The sequence below is a fragment of the Chaetodon auriga genome, chromosome 19, assembly GCF_051107435.1.
Source record: "Chaetodon auriga isolate fChaAug3 chromosome 19, fChaAug3.hap1, whole genome shotgun sequence".
Classification (NCBI taxonomy): domain Eukaryota; kingdom Metazoa; phylum Chordata; class Actinopteri; order Chaetodontiformes; family Chaetodontidae; genus Chaetodon; species Chaetodon auriga.
Window position 1 is genome coordinate 11,400,285 of NC_135092.1, and position 15,195 is coordinate 11,415,479.

Consider the following 15,195-nt stretch of genomic DNA (forward strand, 5'->3'; position numbering starts at 1 on the left):
TGTCTCTATGTGCAACCTATATCCCACCCAAGCTACGGTCATCCTCACCCTGACATGTCATTACAAAAATTACAGAAATTACATCTCATTGACATTGACATTTTAGACATTTCTTGACAACGTGAAATTTTATAATCAAGCAATATTAAAACCCTAAATCAACTCAAACAGACGAAACTTTTGATCCAACCCCCCCATATCTGCCTGTAGATGGACGTCAAAAGTCAGTGCTACGCTGCCAGGCACCAGCTATAAAGCAGCCAGGGTCACACATGATCAGATGACAATGACCAACACAATGGATTAGCTGTAAAAGGACTGGGGGAGAGATTAGGGGTGAATTGATGACGGTTGGCTGGCTGGTTGGCTGGCTCGCTGGCAGGCCTGGGAGATCTTGGGTCTGTTTCAATAAGGAACATAAAGAGCTGAAATTAACATGTACCATGATACCAAGCAGAGAGAATCCTCTTAGAGATTACATCCATAACATGTTACGCCTATGGAACTGTATGGAAAGGGGAGACAAAGAGCACAGCGAATGATAATATTCTATTGTAGCAGATTATGGGACATCCCATTCTGTTCTATGCTGCTGGATTCTATTGGTTTCTGTTCTGTTCTGTTCTTTTCTTCTCGACAACTTAGCTTTCTTGATGACACAAATGTAGTCATTCTCCTAATTTATATTTTTCCCAGGAAATTTTTCACCTGGAATAAACTCAACCCCCCCACCACCTCAGTATAACATCTGCCAGGCCGCACTACTGCCTCCGTAATGAAGGGGGTAAGCAGCAAGAGCAACAGCAGTATTCCTGCAACATCTGTGTTGTGGCACACATACACACACATGTTGACAAAAGCACACTATGATACAAAAACACATGCATTCACACATACGGACACATGCTCACACATGGATGGATACACACACACACACACACACACACACACACACACAGAGTCCATCTGTCTTTGTCTCCCTCCCACTGCCATCACCATGGGTTTGTCTAAAAAAAATGTGTGACGCCTTACACAACACGCATGCTCAGTGCTCTTCATAAGGTGTATTTTCAGTTAAACACAACATACGTTGCACATTTGTGTGCATTATGACTGTTAAAAAAAGACTAAAAATTGAGTATCTCAACTGCCCGGGAGGGTGCTTGATCTGAAAAGCTAGCGGACTAAGAAGGACGTTCTGGTCTACCTGGGGAGGAACCTTTAAAACTCAGGAAGTACTGCACTGCCAGCCACCTAAACTGGACCAGGAACCAGGATGCTCATGTCTACAGATGGCTGGATGATAACTGTGGACTGTATATAAAAGACGACCAGCTTTGGTTTGATAGTGAAATGCTGCCCTCTACTGGTCATGCATGTGCATTGCATTGCAGGCCCTAACTTTATGCCAGTTCTAAAGTCGTTGATGCCTTCATCATTCATCTTCACCTTCTCCCACTACAACAAGAAATGCAAGGAGAGAAGTCCCTTGTGTGTTTATATAGCTTAAAGAATAAGTCTGACAATATTCTACACTTTTCCAAGCCCATTCATTCCTCCTGAGGATGTAAATCTTTAAAAACATGTCAAAAATGTATAGTTTCATATACAAAAAAGCTTCAATATTTCCTAAAACTGGGTACTGTAGTTTTTAGCAAGCACTACTCAAACAGGAGTCAGTGGTGCATTTGTTGGCAATATCTTCAGCCACAGCAGATGAAAATATGGAGAGTACTTATGCAAGTTATATTAACTCAAAATAAGATGAGTGTTCATTGTGATGAAGGATCATGTCGCCCAATGCAACAGTGTGGCTCACTGATGTGTTTTTAATCGTTTTTGGACAATATCAGAGCAATAAACTATATCTTTCCTGGGATTTGATGGCAGCTAGAAAAACTAAACAAAAATAAGACATCCCCTTAATAACTTCAGAACATGCTTTCCTTCCAAAGAAAAATCAAACTCTTTGACACGAGCAATCATTTTATTTGAAAAAAAGTGAATTGCTATGTACAGTACGTAAAAAAACATGAGATCAGTCCTAAAACATTTCTTGTCTTTTTGCTTTTCAAGTTCATCTCATACAGCCCCGTTACAAAAAACAGGAGAATTCACACACGGTCAGCGCATTCCTGTACAGCATTCAACAGAGGACAAATAAAAACAGATTACATCATCATCGTCATCATCATCATCATCATCATCATCACTTTGTCTTCATCAGTGTCATCAGACCTAAACCAGTAGGTTTGATATCCGATAGCAGTGACAGCAAACATTGGTCTCAAAACACACAATCAATGTGTTTTTCCCCTGTGTGTGGCGTGTGTGTGTCTTCCTGTTATATCATATTACAATTCATGATTCAGTGTTTTTTGCTGACTAAAGATCGCCCCCTGTTGGACCACAGCGGGAACTGGCACATGGCTCCTCACCTCCTCACCTCCTGAACTGATCTGTACAGCTGAGCCTAAATATGGTTCAGACAAGAAAGCGGGAGAATCAAACATCCATTCAAGGATCTCTGATATGCAACTTTCAGATGAAGGATATTTTTAGAATTATTTCTGTTTGATTGATATCTGATACGACTTTATTCATATATAGATTAGCAGTTTGGATAGGGTTAGAGAGAGGACAGGCATCTTAAAAGGAAAGGGGACGTAAGAAGTGGAAAACTGGCTGTCTAAAATATTCTGGATGGGGGTCTCAGCCCTTGGTTGAAATGATTGCATAGCTCTGAGAGTTGGCTCCAGCCCTCTCAGGCCCAGGCCGTAAATACAGCAATGATTTAACACAAAATGTTATCCCACAGCGACAAACAGATTAGGATCATTTCAGCTTTACGGCCCAAACACAAGTTCAAAACATACAACCAAAAGACATTCTGTGTCGCAGGGCTGTGGTCGACGCGTCCTTATCTGATTCAGTTTGAGAACTTTTTTTTTAATCATTCACTGGTTTTCAAGCAAAGATGTAAGATGACAGATTTCTCTGTCTATTCAGCATCGTTCAAGATTATCCACAGACATGAAAGATCTCCAGTGTATCAGCTGTATATTTCTCAAGTTTGACACAATTAACACATTTAAATTAGTCGTTTAAAGCAACATTTTACTTGGTATAACATTTATAGCTGCATGCATCAACCATTTGAATTATTTCTGCAAATGCACAAACCAAAGGTAGTGATACCAACGCATGTTCATAAATGTCTATATACTAAGTGAAACATTGCTTTGACTAAATTTAAACAGAACACGTCCCATTTTTCCTGTATTATTGTGCTGTTTTTAGTTAAATTTGGTGCACAAGACACACAATATCAAATGTATTAGTCGAACAGCTACAACAGAAGGAGGCTGCTTTATAATTTTAATGTTTTTAGCAACTCTCAAAGCCCTCATATTGAAGTTTCAGCATTACTTCTCCAAATGTTTCATTTCTGATACATTTATTAATGCATGCCTGATACATTTTTAATGGGATTCAATGGGACTGCTTGATACATATTTGATGAGATTTTATGAACATGGTTACCTCAGAATGAGCACTGACAGATTCTCACGAGTTTGGTGAAGCAACGTCCATGATGTTTAGATATCCTCTGATCATGACAAATCAATAAGACAAAAAAAAAAAAAGCATAAAACATGAATGGCATACAAAAATGAAGGAATGTAAACACACGCACAGATGCACACGCACTCACTCACACAGATGAAACATCTATATATGAGCTATGCACGTTATTGTTATCATTTCTGCTACAGTGTATGACAGCAGTTGTTTGAAACAAGAGAGTGTCTGTGTTTTCTTGGAGCAAAACCAAGCTCTGCTGCTCTGTTTGGCCCTCTGGACACACCGTACGCGTTACTGTTTGTACCAAACAGAGCCGGTCACCCATCTGTCCCCGTCTTCTTATGCACTCAGCTTGTCTCCTCTCTGATGCCATTTAAATATTTAGTGCTAAGTGAGGAAGTTCACAGGGAGGAACAGAAAGAGAAGTCCACAGTGAATGCAACACATGTTATAAGTGAGACCCTCTTCTCTCTATTCCTTTTGCTCACTGCACATGCATCTGTTAGCTGCCTCTTCATTCACTCTCAGCCCTCCCAGTATTCACGCTGGACTCTTCATATCATCCTTTGCAATGCAAAACAAGACCACGATGAGTGGTGAGCGCAGATGGGTGTGTTTCGGTGATGGCGGGTGTCGGGGCGGGTGCTATAGCTCGCTGTGGCGCACAGGAGGCTCTAGCTTGTGTGACAGGGCGGTGAGGACCTTGTCGAACTTCTCGTAGCGCTCCGATTGGCTGCCCTCAGAGCCGCGGCTGCCCCACAGAAGGCGCATCTGAAACTCTGTCTGGAAGATTTCGTGAATTTCTGCTCGCTCCTGGAGTCCTAGAGAGGAGAGGGCAGGATGTTACTCTTACAAAGAAATAAACAAGACTGTGGAAAAAATGTAACTGAACAGGAGTAGGGTTAGTTAAACAAGAAATACATTGTCTTTGTACTGCTTTCAATTGAATGTATGTCAAAAAAGATTAGCAAATTATCACATTCTGTTAGAGAATACTAGATAATTTGTGAAAAATGAAAATAAAAGAACACCAAAATCCATGTTAAAAGGTAAGTAAAGTCAGTCATGGTCGAAAGACAATTGGATAATTATATGAAATACTGAATAGAATGAAAATACAAACTACCATCATATGGTGTGACAAAATAATCTTAACTCAAAGGTTTAACCTGCACGCCTTGATTTTCACTAAGTACATTCCTCCCTTGTGCCCAATTAAATAATTAAAATTCCTGAACGCTACCCTTAAGATGAATTTAAGATAGCTTTTGAACATAAACCAGTTTCAACAACTGCATGAAGCATCTCAGCTTTGCTTAGCACCGTTGATGAAGGGAGCAGACTGAGGTCAAGCTGATCGATAGTGACATATAACAGAAAACAGAGATGTGAGTTGATAGGTATTGACACGTGGTTCAATAAAGCAGTAATGGCCTCAAACTGAGAACCATTGGGAAGGTATTAGGGATCAATACAGTTAACATAGTGACCGCACACACATACAGTCGTTTCATCAAATCAGCGATGTTGTAATAACACTCATACTGAAAACACGCCTCATTATTAACAGCAGTACATCAACAGCATGAGACGTAACACGAAACCAGCTGTGGTGAGAAAATGGCTTATTCTAATCAATCTGAAGGTCAGTGTGAAGGCTGACTGCATTAATGAGGTTAAACCAAACAGTATTAGGGGTAGAGGGGCAATGAGAAAATGGACTTTTCCTCAGAAAAATATATGGTTGACAACAGAGATGTATTTTTATTCAAAACAAGAGTCTAGTCCCAAACAAACAGAGCTGTTTTATTGGGTCGCCAATTGGCAGAGTAAAATGCAGAACAAAGCGATGATATGTGGATCCTATTTCCTAATTAAAACATAAGAAGAGAGGGCTACACACGTACTCACAGAACTGGAGTTACATCCAGTAACTACTATGTCTTTTTTGCTTCACTTCATCTGTTCAGCTCAGATGCTGTGTGCCTGTGAGTCAGTACTAAGGGCTTACAAATGAACAAATTGGACAGACATCTCCAAACGAAGCATTCTCAGCTCTGGGGCAAAGTCAAAAAAAATTTTACTGTGCAAAGACGAGACTTTTAAGAGTGTTCTGACAGTGGAAAAGAAAGTCCGTCATGTGTTTGTGTGGCATTTGAATTGGTATGTGTTGGCTGTTAGATGAGGCAGCAAAGTGCATTTATTCAACATTGCTTTGACGGTCTCAAGTCCTGCTTCCACAGATCGCCCTTGTCCTTACCCTGCAGTTTGGTCTCGGCGTTAGTTCTATAGATCCCCCCGTGATGTGCGATGGTACGAGCTGCCTCTAGGTGGTACATGACCACGTCTACTCCCACCTCTGCACTCTCCCAGGGCTCCAGCCCCTCCCCGAGAGCCATGCCCCGCTCCAATAAGGACAGGACAGGAATGATGTGGGGGAGTGAGGTGTTGGACAGGGCGCTCGACTCTGTAAGCAAATAAGTAAATAAATACGCACTCGTACATCTTTGTATATAATACACACAAATCATGTAAACTAGGATCTCACCTTTGCCATCGTTCATATTTTTCATGAAAGGTTTGAGTTTTTTCTCATATAGAATAGCGCCCTCTGTGTGTCTCTGGCGTAAGGTCACCCATGTCTGCTCCAGGCGAGAAATCTGAGGAAACGAGCGAAGCAACAAAAAATGTAAGAATGCACTCAAAAAACACTCTTTGATGGAAGTTTTTGTGCTGACAATGGTGACTTTTATCTGTGTCACTCTACCTGTGGCAGCTCCAGGGCTCTCATCACTGCAGCAAAGCCAAACATGTTGCCCAGGCTGCTTTTCAGCTCTGCTGCCAATTGGATGGTCTTGTGGAGCAGAGCCGCCCTCTCTTCTGTGCTTCCTGTACAGCCTAGCAGGTCCACCGCCACCATGATCGACATGGTGTAGAACCTGAGGAAAGAAGGCAATATGCAATAAAACGTCATCGATAAAAGTTCATTATTGCATGGGGGAGTAGAAGATGTTGAGTCAAAGCCTATCCTGAAAGCCACTCTGGAAATTCACTTTGTGGCAGATTGTACTGTATTATAAGAGTGATGTAATGTGACGGAGCCCTCAGATGTTGATGAAATATATATTATTTCAAGTCCTCAAGCAAAGTTCAGGAAGAGGAAGTCACGCAAAGCTGCAAAGCACAGTTTGATGCCTCACATTCAGCTTTTATCAAGTTTGTGTTCAGTAACACGCTGTTACAACGATGGGAAATATTTATTATGTTGTATAACGAAAACAGAGGCAAAAAAGGGATGGAAGAGAAGATGAGAAGGGAGCAAAGAGGATGAGAGATTTGGGGGGTGACGATAAGAACAGAAGAGGAAAGAGAGGAGATGGTGGAGAAGTGAGGAGAACAGATATTTAATAGCTGAATTAATGTAGACGTTAGTGAGTGATGAATAAAGAAAGTGAATAAAGTGTGTGTTTGTACCTCTCCAGCAGGTCAAGTCTGAGCTGGTGTCCATGTGGTAGTGTCAGCAACTCCAACCCTGAGGACACTCCCATCATCCTTTGCATCTCTGAGGTTACGCCTAATATTCGAGCCACCTGTCCAAAGAGTTAAAAAAAAAAAATGATTAGCTGTATACGTAGTGTGTGTGTGCAGCTTATTTGTTAGTGTGTTTACATGCATGTGTGCCAACGCGGACGTCTATTGCTGTTCATATTTGTGCATTTACTGAATGTGATTATGCCAGTCAGCATGTGTAAATCTGCATTTAATTGCTTTTGTACGCATCCGTGCTTGCAATTGCACTGCACCCACAGTGCACATTTGTGTGCGTGTGTGTGTGTTTGTGTGTACCGTGCAGTCCACCATGGTGATGTGTTTAGCCGCGGTCCTTGCATCCACCTCAGCCAGCAGCTCTTTGACTCTCTTCAGCACTGACATCTCCAGAGGCTTATTCTCAGCTGGCATAAGGCAAGACTCGTACCTGCACAGGAGCGATTACACTGTATTAGAAAGAACTGAACCAGGACAGGACATGAGCACTGGCAAGGACTGCAAGAAGAAGAGTTGTAAAGATTAATAAGTTACAACAGGATGATTTAGGCTCATCATTGGGTCCATTTGTTTTATTCAAAGATGGTGCACAAATAAAAGACAGTTTCATGTTAGTCATCTGCCAGCATATACGTTGATAGCAGTACATCTGCTGATAAGATCGGTCATGCAGATATGGAATTAGTCCCACAGCTCATTAAGAAGGGATCTCAAGTTTTTGTTTGAATTGGTTTGTGTATTTGTAATTTAATCCTCTTTGAATTGATGTGACATGTTCTAAAACTAATAATGTCGACTTGAAAGCTCACCACTAACACAATCTTCCAGCAAATGCATCATCAGATGCATCAGCAAGTTACTAACAAATGGTAGGAATCATAAATCCAGTCAGTCGTAGATCTGTAAGACCATTGGACATATTGACAAACTGGACTTATATATCAGGGAACCAAACCAAATGCACAGTATATATTGTGCACCATGTGACATTCAACACTTTGTCCTAATCATACTCTTTTCTCCTCAACCAGCCACTCACTGCCTCACACTGGTGCCTCAAACATAAGTAGCCTTTACTGCCTTAGCTGTCAATTTCCCCAGTGGTGTTAATGCTGACAATAATCCCCCTGCACCAAAGTTTCACAGCGGATGCTGAGATGCACAAAGCTGCTGCCTGCTCCATCGCTGCTGCCAACTCAGTGTACCTGACAATTTTCCTTTTACAAGCCTCATCTGCTGTGTCCTCCCATGGCACCCAATAAAATACAGTATCTGCTGTGTCTCTGACCACAGCACAAATCTGCCCTCAGGCTCTTTCCCACAGGATTATCAGCTGTTTACTGAAGTCTATTTCCCAGTCCCTGCTCACTCAAAGCTGTACCGCAGTGTCTCACTCCCATATTTTTGCCCTCTATGACAGAGTGCCAGCAGGTGTATTGACCTTTGAGGACACCGATTTTACATCCTGAGAGAATATGCTTTAGTGTACTAAGAGCTGAACAGTCAGCTGCGGATTTGCGGAAGTCGGCCTCTGCCTATATTTAAAAAGTGCATGTGTCTGTCGTACCTGGATGGCCTGAACGAGGACGTTGTCTCCACCTGCGGGGCGCTGAACATCCCCTCTCCTTCGTCCCTTGCTCCGTCCTGCCTCCCTTCTTCCACTCGCAATCGCTCCACGTAGCTCTTCGCCGGGGGTTTAGGGGGCCCAGCGGGGCAAGGTCTGAGGTCACAGTAGCTCCCTGCTGTTTCTGAGGAATGCGATTGGTAGCTGGGATGATGGGCGGGTGAGGAGTGTGCTGAGTGAGAGGTATGTGCAGGATGCTCTGGAGGGTTGTTACTGGCTGAGGGGCTGAGCTGAGGGTCGCTAGAACGACGCATCACGGGGGAGGGTGGGACGACGGCCAGGACTCGCCCACCTGAGTGGGCTCTCTGCCTGGTGACTGAAGAAAGAGAGAAGAGTCTCACAATTTCTTAAGGAGACTGTGTTTGTGAGGGGAGAACATTTTTTATTGTCTCAGTCTGTGTGTTGCTGGCACTTACTAGCACTATATGCAGGAGACAGTGGGGCTTCTCCAACAGGTGACAAGGGGCAGCGATACTCCTGAATCTGGTCCATGCTCATCGCACAGTTCCGCATTGCGTCTTTATGGTGGTGGATTGTCGACGGGCTGCAAACACAGCATTTTTAGGATGTTAAAAATCTTTGGGTATGGATTTAAAAGCTGTCAATGCTCTAAGGGAAACCTCACAAAACAGTGCACTTCAGCATGTCACATTTATCAGTTTCAGAAGAGAGGAATGGTGTTGTTACGGGTGCAAATGCTAATTATTTTTGGGTGAGAGAAGAGGGAGGTTGGTGCAACCTTGAGGACAATTCTTCTACTTCGTGATACACACAAATTCTTGGATTATTTACGAGTTAAAAACATGTAAAACCACTTCAAAGCAGGAGCAGAGACTGTAGTACAATGTGGTTTCATCAGAAACTGTAAAAATGAAATACATAGCTAAGGTTTATGATGCATAAACACCATTTTTTGGTGAATTTCAAGTCTGGGAATTTTTTTCAACATTTGTGCCCAAATACATATTTTGCACATATACTTGCTTTCTAAAGGCCAGTGTGTCATTGGCACTGGTCTTGTGCAGGCTTTAAAAGCTTGCTCAACTCCTCTGCATTTCCACTGTACACAACAGGTTTGTCTGCTCCTTCTTTGTAGATTCAAGTTTCAAACAGCTTTGTTCTGTTTGAAACTTTCGCAATCCAGCGCACAAGTGGCTGAGTTTACAAGTCATTTTGCAACTTCACTCCAAGGATGCTAATGGCTCATTTATGCTCGCTTTACGGACAGAAAAAACCACGTGTCCATTTCGAACGATGTAACCGACACTGCCCACGCGCTTCCAGGCGTCCTTTACGCTGGCATGCATGTTAAGCAAAACATCCAGTAGAGGGCGGCCCAGGGTCAAGAGGTTCTGATAACAACAAACATGGGGACTCGCATTTAATTCCCTCCTCCCAGGCGTTCAGTTGTAACTGTTCATCCCTTTCCTTCATCGTTAAAATTTCTTAGTCATGGGCTTTGGTTGTCTTGGTTGAACTGCACTGTCCCCACGATATCTGGTAGTAGTGCTCTGTTTCATCCGTATCCATAAGCTTTCAGAAAACGAAGGCTCCGTCCATATCTGTATCCGTAACACTGAGCATAAATGAGCTTTAACAGGGCTTGATGCTCATTACTAAGGAGGTGCTATTAGTGTCTGTGAAGTGAAGGAACTGCAGGGACGTGGGAGGTAAGTGCACTTGATTAGTGCTCAAACACAAAACTGGTGTCTCTCTCTCTCTCTCTCTTACACACACACACACACACACACACACACACACACACACACACACACACACACACACACACACAACCTGCAGTTGGGCACAGGTTCCGGCTCTGGCTCTGGTGTTGCCACTGGCGTCTTAACTGGACTGGGACTGTCTGAGTCACTGATCACGTATATAACATAAAGCAAGAATGAAACAATGGCAAACATGATGAAGGCTGCAAAAAATTAAGTCAGTCAGGGTGTTAATGTTGGCTGTCAACTCTCACCTGTGAGGCATCATTTTCTCAGTCGTCAGTCCATCAGTCATAGTGACGCTCCTCCTCTTGATGTACGCGCCCCTCTGACTGGATGGCGAGCAGGCGGAGCCTTGCTTGCTGTTGGCCAGAGCGAAGGTGGCCTCCAGGTAGCGCAGAGGGAGAGTCCTGCTGACCGGACAGTAGATGTGGACACCGCTGGACTCGGAGACCGGTTTGCGCTGGCCCACGTAGAACCGCACAAGCTCCTGGACTGAGTCGAAGCTGTCAGACTCCAGCATATACTGCACCTGAGGATGAAGACAGAATTTAATATACCAACTTTTATTTTTCATTTTGTGCATATCTGTTATAATGTATGATACATTTTGACGTGAGAGTACATATATATCATACATTATAATGTATGATATATTTTGCAGTGAGTTCTGCATCTTTTCTTCTGCATCTGTGTTCCCTGCATGTTTTTCAACCAGAGTTACTTATTTCTTATAGTGGACAGTGCAAAAATGTTGCTGCTCCCCTTCAATTCTATTATTTCTACGCTGTTTAAAACCAAGTTTCCACAGAGCAGACTTAATCAAACAACTGCTTTGTGCAAAATAAAATGAAACAGCAATCAGCAAGTAGGGTGAGAATTGAGATTGGAGGCGGATAGAGAGACAAGAGAGGCACAGCCGGTCAACAAGGCACACCTGCACCAGATTAGCCTGCCTACGCAACTATTTCCATCATTAGCAGCAAGAGAAAATAGGCCTCTTAGGATGGATCTCGACTTGCCACATGGAGAATGTTAGAAAAGCATTACATTCAGGGTCTGAAGTGAGATGAGAAGAGAAGGGTGACACGGCCATGTAAGGCCAGTAAAGACTATAGTCAGACTCAATACACCCTTCACACTGTGAACAGCTTGACACGTTAAACACAGGTGTGACTAATAACATTACTAATGGCTGGATTCCATTTAGCTATGCTGCAAGCACTGGCTGAGAAACTTATGTGGAACAGAACCATTTTTAATGTTATTAGTTACACCTGTGCGCTTCCTGCCACCCACAGAAAAGGATTTGATGTTTGATTGTCTGGGATGTTGAGGAAATGCAAAGCACCCCAAGGTTTAAAAATTAAAATCACTGAATGAAAGCATATGAGAGGAAATTTAAAAGCAAAGTAAAAGACATCACTTATAAGCATATCAATAAACAGCAGCAGCCAGTAAAAGCTTTGATAGGTACCTTGGTCTCATTGGATTTGACCAGGACTTTGCTGATCTTGAAGTGTAGCACCTCATTATCCCATCGACAGGTCAGCACGTAGTCACCCACACTGGTCAGAGAGTCGCGCACGAGGAAATCTCCGTTACGTAAAACCAGAGTCTCTGACACCTAGACAGAGAAAAAAATGCACATGGTTTTAAATTAGTAAAAGGAGACAAAAGGTTCCAGTCCTACAGACCTGGAGGCCATCTCGGCTCACTGAGCTCCAGCATGTGTGTGAATATTTTGTTTCTCACACTTTGACTGTTGAATAATTGAATTTAGAGAATCGTGACTATTTATGACGGTGCCTCAGGACAGTTCTGAGCAAACACAACTATCTCTCTCACTGCCAAACCGTTTCCGCTATGCTCAGTTTGAAATGGCACTGATGGATAAAATGCCAGCGACCGTGGCCGGAATGACGTTCTGAGGACACATTTTATCCAGTTCAGCGCTATTGTCAAAATGACAGTTATTTTGAATTTATTGACAAAACAAGCAATCAGGAAAAGCAATCTCCAGCATTCATGGTCAATGGGACAGCTTCAGGCTGTACATCTTGCTGATTCAAAGTACTGCAGATGTGTGTCTGGCTTCTGTGAGAAGAGGTCACAAATATTGATCTTGTAGCCGTGCAGTTAAAGAGACACATATTTCAAAGTGAGCAGTATTCCCTTGAAAATGGCCTGCAAAGAGGCTGCTGATGAGGGCTGTGACGATTTAAATTCTCCCCACACAGGAAACAAGGCAGGAAAAATATGCATTGCAGCACAACATGAGGTAAACTATGCTTCCACACCAGCAGGAGGCAGTATATACACAGCTCAAACGCTCAAATCAAGTGCAAGAGCCTTTTATCTCCCCAAATTACTAAACTTATGGCTGTTGTGGTGAGTTTTTGTTCCATTTTTATCTGCTCCCTCACTGCTTTTAAGAACATAACTGACAGTTTGGACCAAAGCATATGAAACAAAGGGAAAACCAGATTGGTCCATGCACTCTTGACTGGAAGCGTTAAGTTTCACAGGAAGACAAATGGAAGAGAAGGAAGAAACAGGAAGGATAAGCTTTAAGGAAACTAATGTACAGTACCTGATGAGATGTAGTCACTAGGTGTTGTTTTAGTAACCGGGGGCTCAGGGTTTCCCCAAGTTTACACAGGGGCAAATCCATGAATACATGAATATTTTATGCAAATTAAAAGAGGAAAGACTCACAGATGGCTGATTTGAATCTGTGTCTGTGTTTATGTGTGTGTGACAGAGAACAGAGGTTGATCAAGAGACAGAGGACGTGTTTATGAATGAGGACCCTCCACATGTGCATGCAGTGTGTGTGTGTGTGTGTGTGCATGTGCAGGTCTGTTGCTGTGTGTCTCTGTGTATCTGTGTCTTAGTCACCAGCTGTGAAATGCAATTGCGTACATCAGCAACACGCGCAGCTGTCTGTTTGGCAGAGTTTCCCCTCCTTCTGAACGCTAAAGCAATTTCTACTGAGCTGTGACAGATGATGGGATTCAGTAATCAGTGTCATTCTGTGTGTAAAGCATTTAAACTGTGCTTTCAAAGCCAAGAGACTTTGGCCGAGCAATCGCTCAACTAATACTATTGGTTGACAACCACATCAACCCACACAGAAATACTATTATGTTTGCGCTTTTATCTCGTTTAATTCAGGCTTTTAAAAACGTATCATGAAACGTGCGGGATTGAAATACGAACCACAGCAGCAATACATCATATTCAGAAATTATTTATTTATTAATTCATAATTTATATCACTGCCACAGGGGCTGACAGGCTGTGACGTGAGGTTTAACTTTGAAGCTTTTTATTCAGATCTTATTGGATTTCTTGATAACTGAAGCTTTGAAAACTGATCACTTGTAATAAGCTTTGGTGATATATAAGTTCTGTGTATTAGCTGAAACACATTAAACTTGAATTTATTTAATTAAACCATCATAAAACTAGGGCTGCAATGCTGCTAACTAACTTTTATTATCAATTAACCTTAAAAAATGTCAGAAAACGCCCGTCACAGCTGCCCAGAGCCCAACATGGCTCAATTAATCCACAAATTGTTTCAGCTCCAAAAGGCTGCCTGCTTGCATGTGCATGTGTGTATACATTTGTGTGTATGTGCTGTGACATGCTGTGCACATACTGTACAGGCTGCGGTTTATCACAGCGGTTTACTGCCTTGGAACGTGTGCCCGTCTGTTCTGAAGGATCCATTCGGGACTAATTGGATCTACGCTCCTGTGAATGTACACAGATTGCACGGTGCACTTCACACTGTGTGTTTACCTCTCTGGGTATGTGTCCATGGTACCAGCCATGGCTCCTGATGTCAGCGGCGCTCAGTTTCAGCTCCTCCTCCAGCTCCTTACGAAGTTTCTCAGGAGGAGACTCCAGCAGGTACTTCTCCTTGGAGAACTGCATGGAACAAACACGAGAGGAAAACAAGACATCAGTGGAATTGAGTTTACACGAGGGACTCATCACATGCAGCTCGCACAGCGCACACACACAGAAATGGACCGTAGATTAGATGCAGTCTATATATAACTTTTATTTATTCTGGTAAATCCCGCAGAGATTAGGTTTTCATTTTCAGGAGGGATTTGAGTACATAAATATATTTGGAACTACATAATACCACAGTTTATGGCATAAACAAATCATGTAATAGTATAATAATGTAATTTGAGTGTATGGTGCGTAGCTACAGCAGAGCGTCGTTTACGCAAATACACACAGACATGCACAAAAACACACACCTGTGTTACAGAAGGCGACGCTGCAGGGAAGCAACACCGCGTGCCGCCTTCCACATGAGCATGCATGCACTCACGCAGTCACACACACACACACACACACACACACACACAAAAAGAAAAAAAAAACAATCCAATCGACCCTGACCTGATTACTAAGAGGCAGAAATCATCATGTGTAAGCTCTTATTGTTCTCATGTACTGTGGAGACCTAGCTTTAGCTTTTGAGCATGGTCACTCAGGATGGATTGCAATAATGCCAAATCCATACACACACACACACGCACACACACACATTCATACACTCCACACACCGACAAACGGATCATGTTTCAGGTCTCAAAGCTTTGTTCCTGTTTGTGCAAAGAAGGGCAAACTGGGGAAATCTGAGTTGTAAAACATCTAAATAAATGCCACCGACTATTTTCATGCTTA

At 42.7% G+C, this 15,195-nt stretch overlaps 1 protein-coding gene across 4 annotated transcripts in view; it reads right to left on the reverse strand.

The window, feature by feature from the left end:
* Nucleotides 1-1,965: 1,965 nt before the first annotated feature.
* sh2d3ca (SH2 domain containing 3Ca) overlaps nucleotides 1,966-15,195 on the reverse strand; it is a 52,999-nt gene continuing 39,769 nt past the window's right edge. For 2 of the 4 annotated variants that reach the window (XM_076758179.1, XM_076758181.1), the window contains 12 exons: nucleotides 14,290-14,418; nucleotides 11,957-12,106; nucleotides 10,734-11,011; nucleotides 10,550-10,627; nucleotides 9,172-9,299; nucleotides 8,699-9,071; nucleotides 7,432-7,561; nucleotides 7,060-7,175; nucleotides 6,353-6,524; nucleotides 6,134-6,245; nucleotides 5,846-6,052; nucleotides 1,966-4,406 (listed from right to left, as the gene is read on the reverse strand). In XM_076758179.1, coding sequence (XP_076614294.1) covers nucleotides 4,231-4,406; nucleotides 5,846-6,052; nucleotides 6,134-6,245; nucleotides 6,353-6,524; nucleotides 7,060-7,175; nucleotides 7,432-7,561; nucleotides 8,699-9,071; nucleotides 9,172-9,299; nucleotides 10,550-10,627; nucleotides 10,734-11,011; nucleotides 11,957-12,106; nucleotides 14,290-14,418 — 2,049 coding nt within the window. In that variant the 3' untranslated portion in view covers nucleotides 1,966-4,230. The remainder of the gene's footprint in view (nucleotides 4,407-5,845; nucleotides 6,053-6,133; nucleotides 6,246-6,352; nucleotides 6,525-7,059; nucleotides 7,176-7,431; nucleotides 7,562-8,698; nucleotides 9,072-9,171; nucleotides 9,300-10,549; nucleotides 10,628-10,733; nucleotides 11,012-11,956; nucleotides 12,107-14,289; nucleotides 14,419-15,195) is intronic. The other 2 variants (XM_076758180.1, XM_076758182.1) reach the window with 1 other exon arrangement.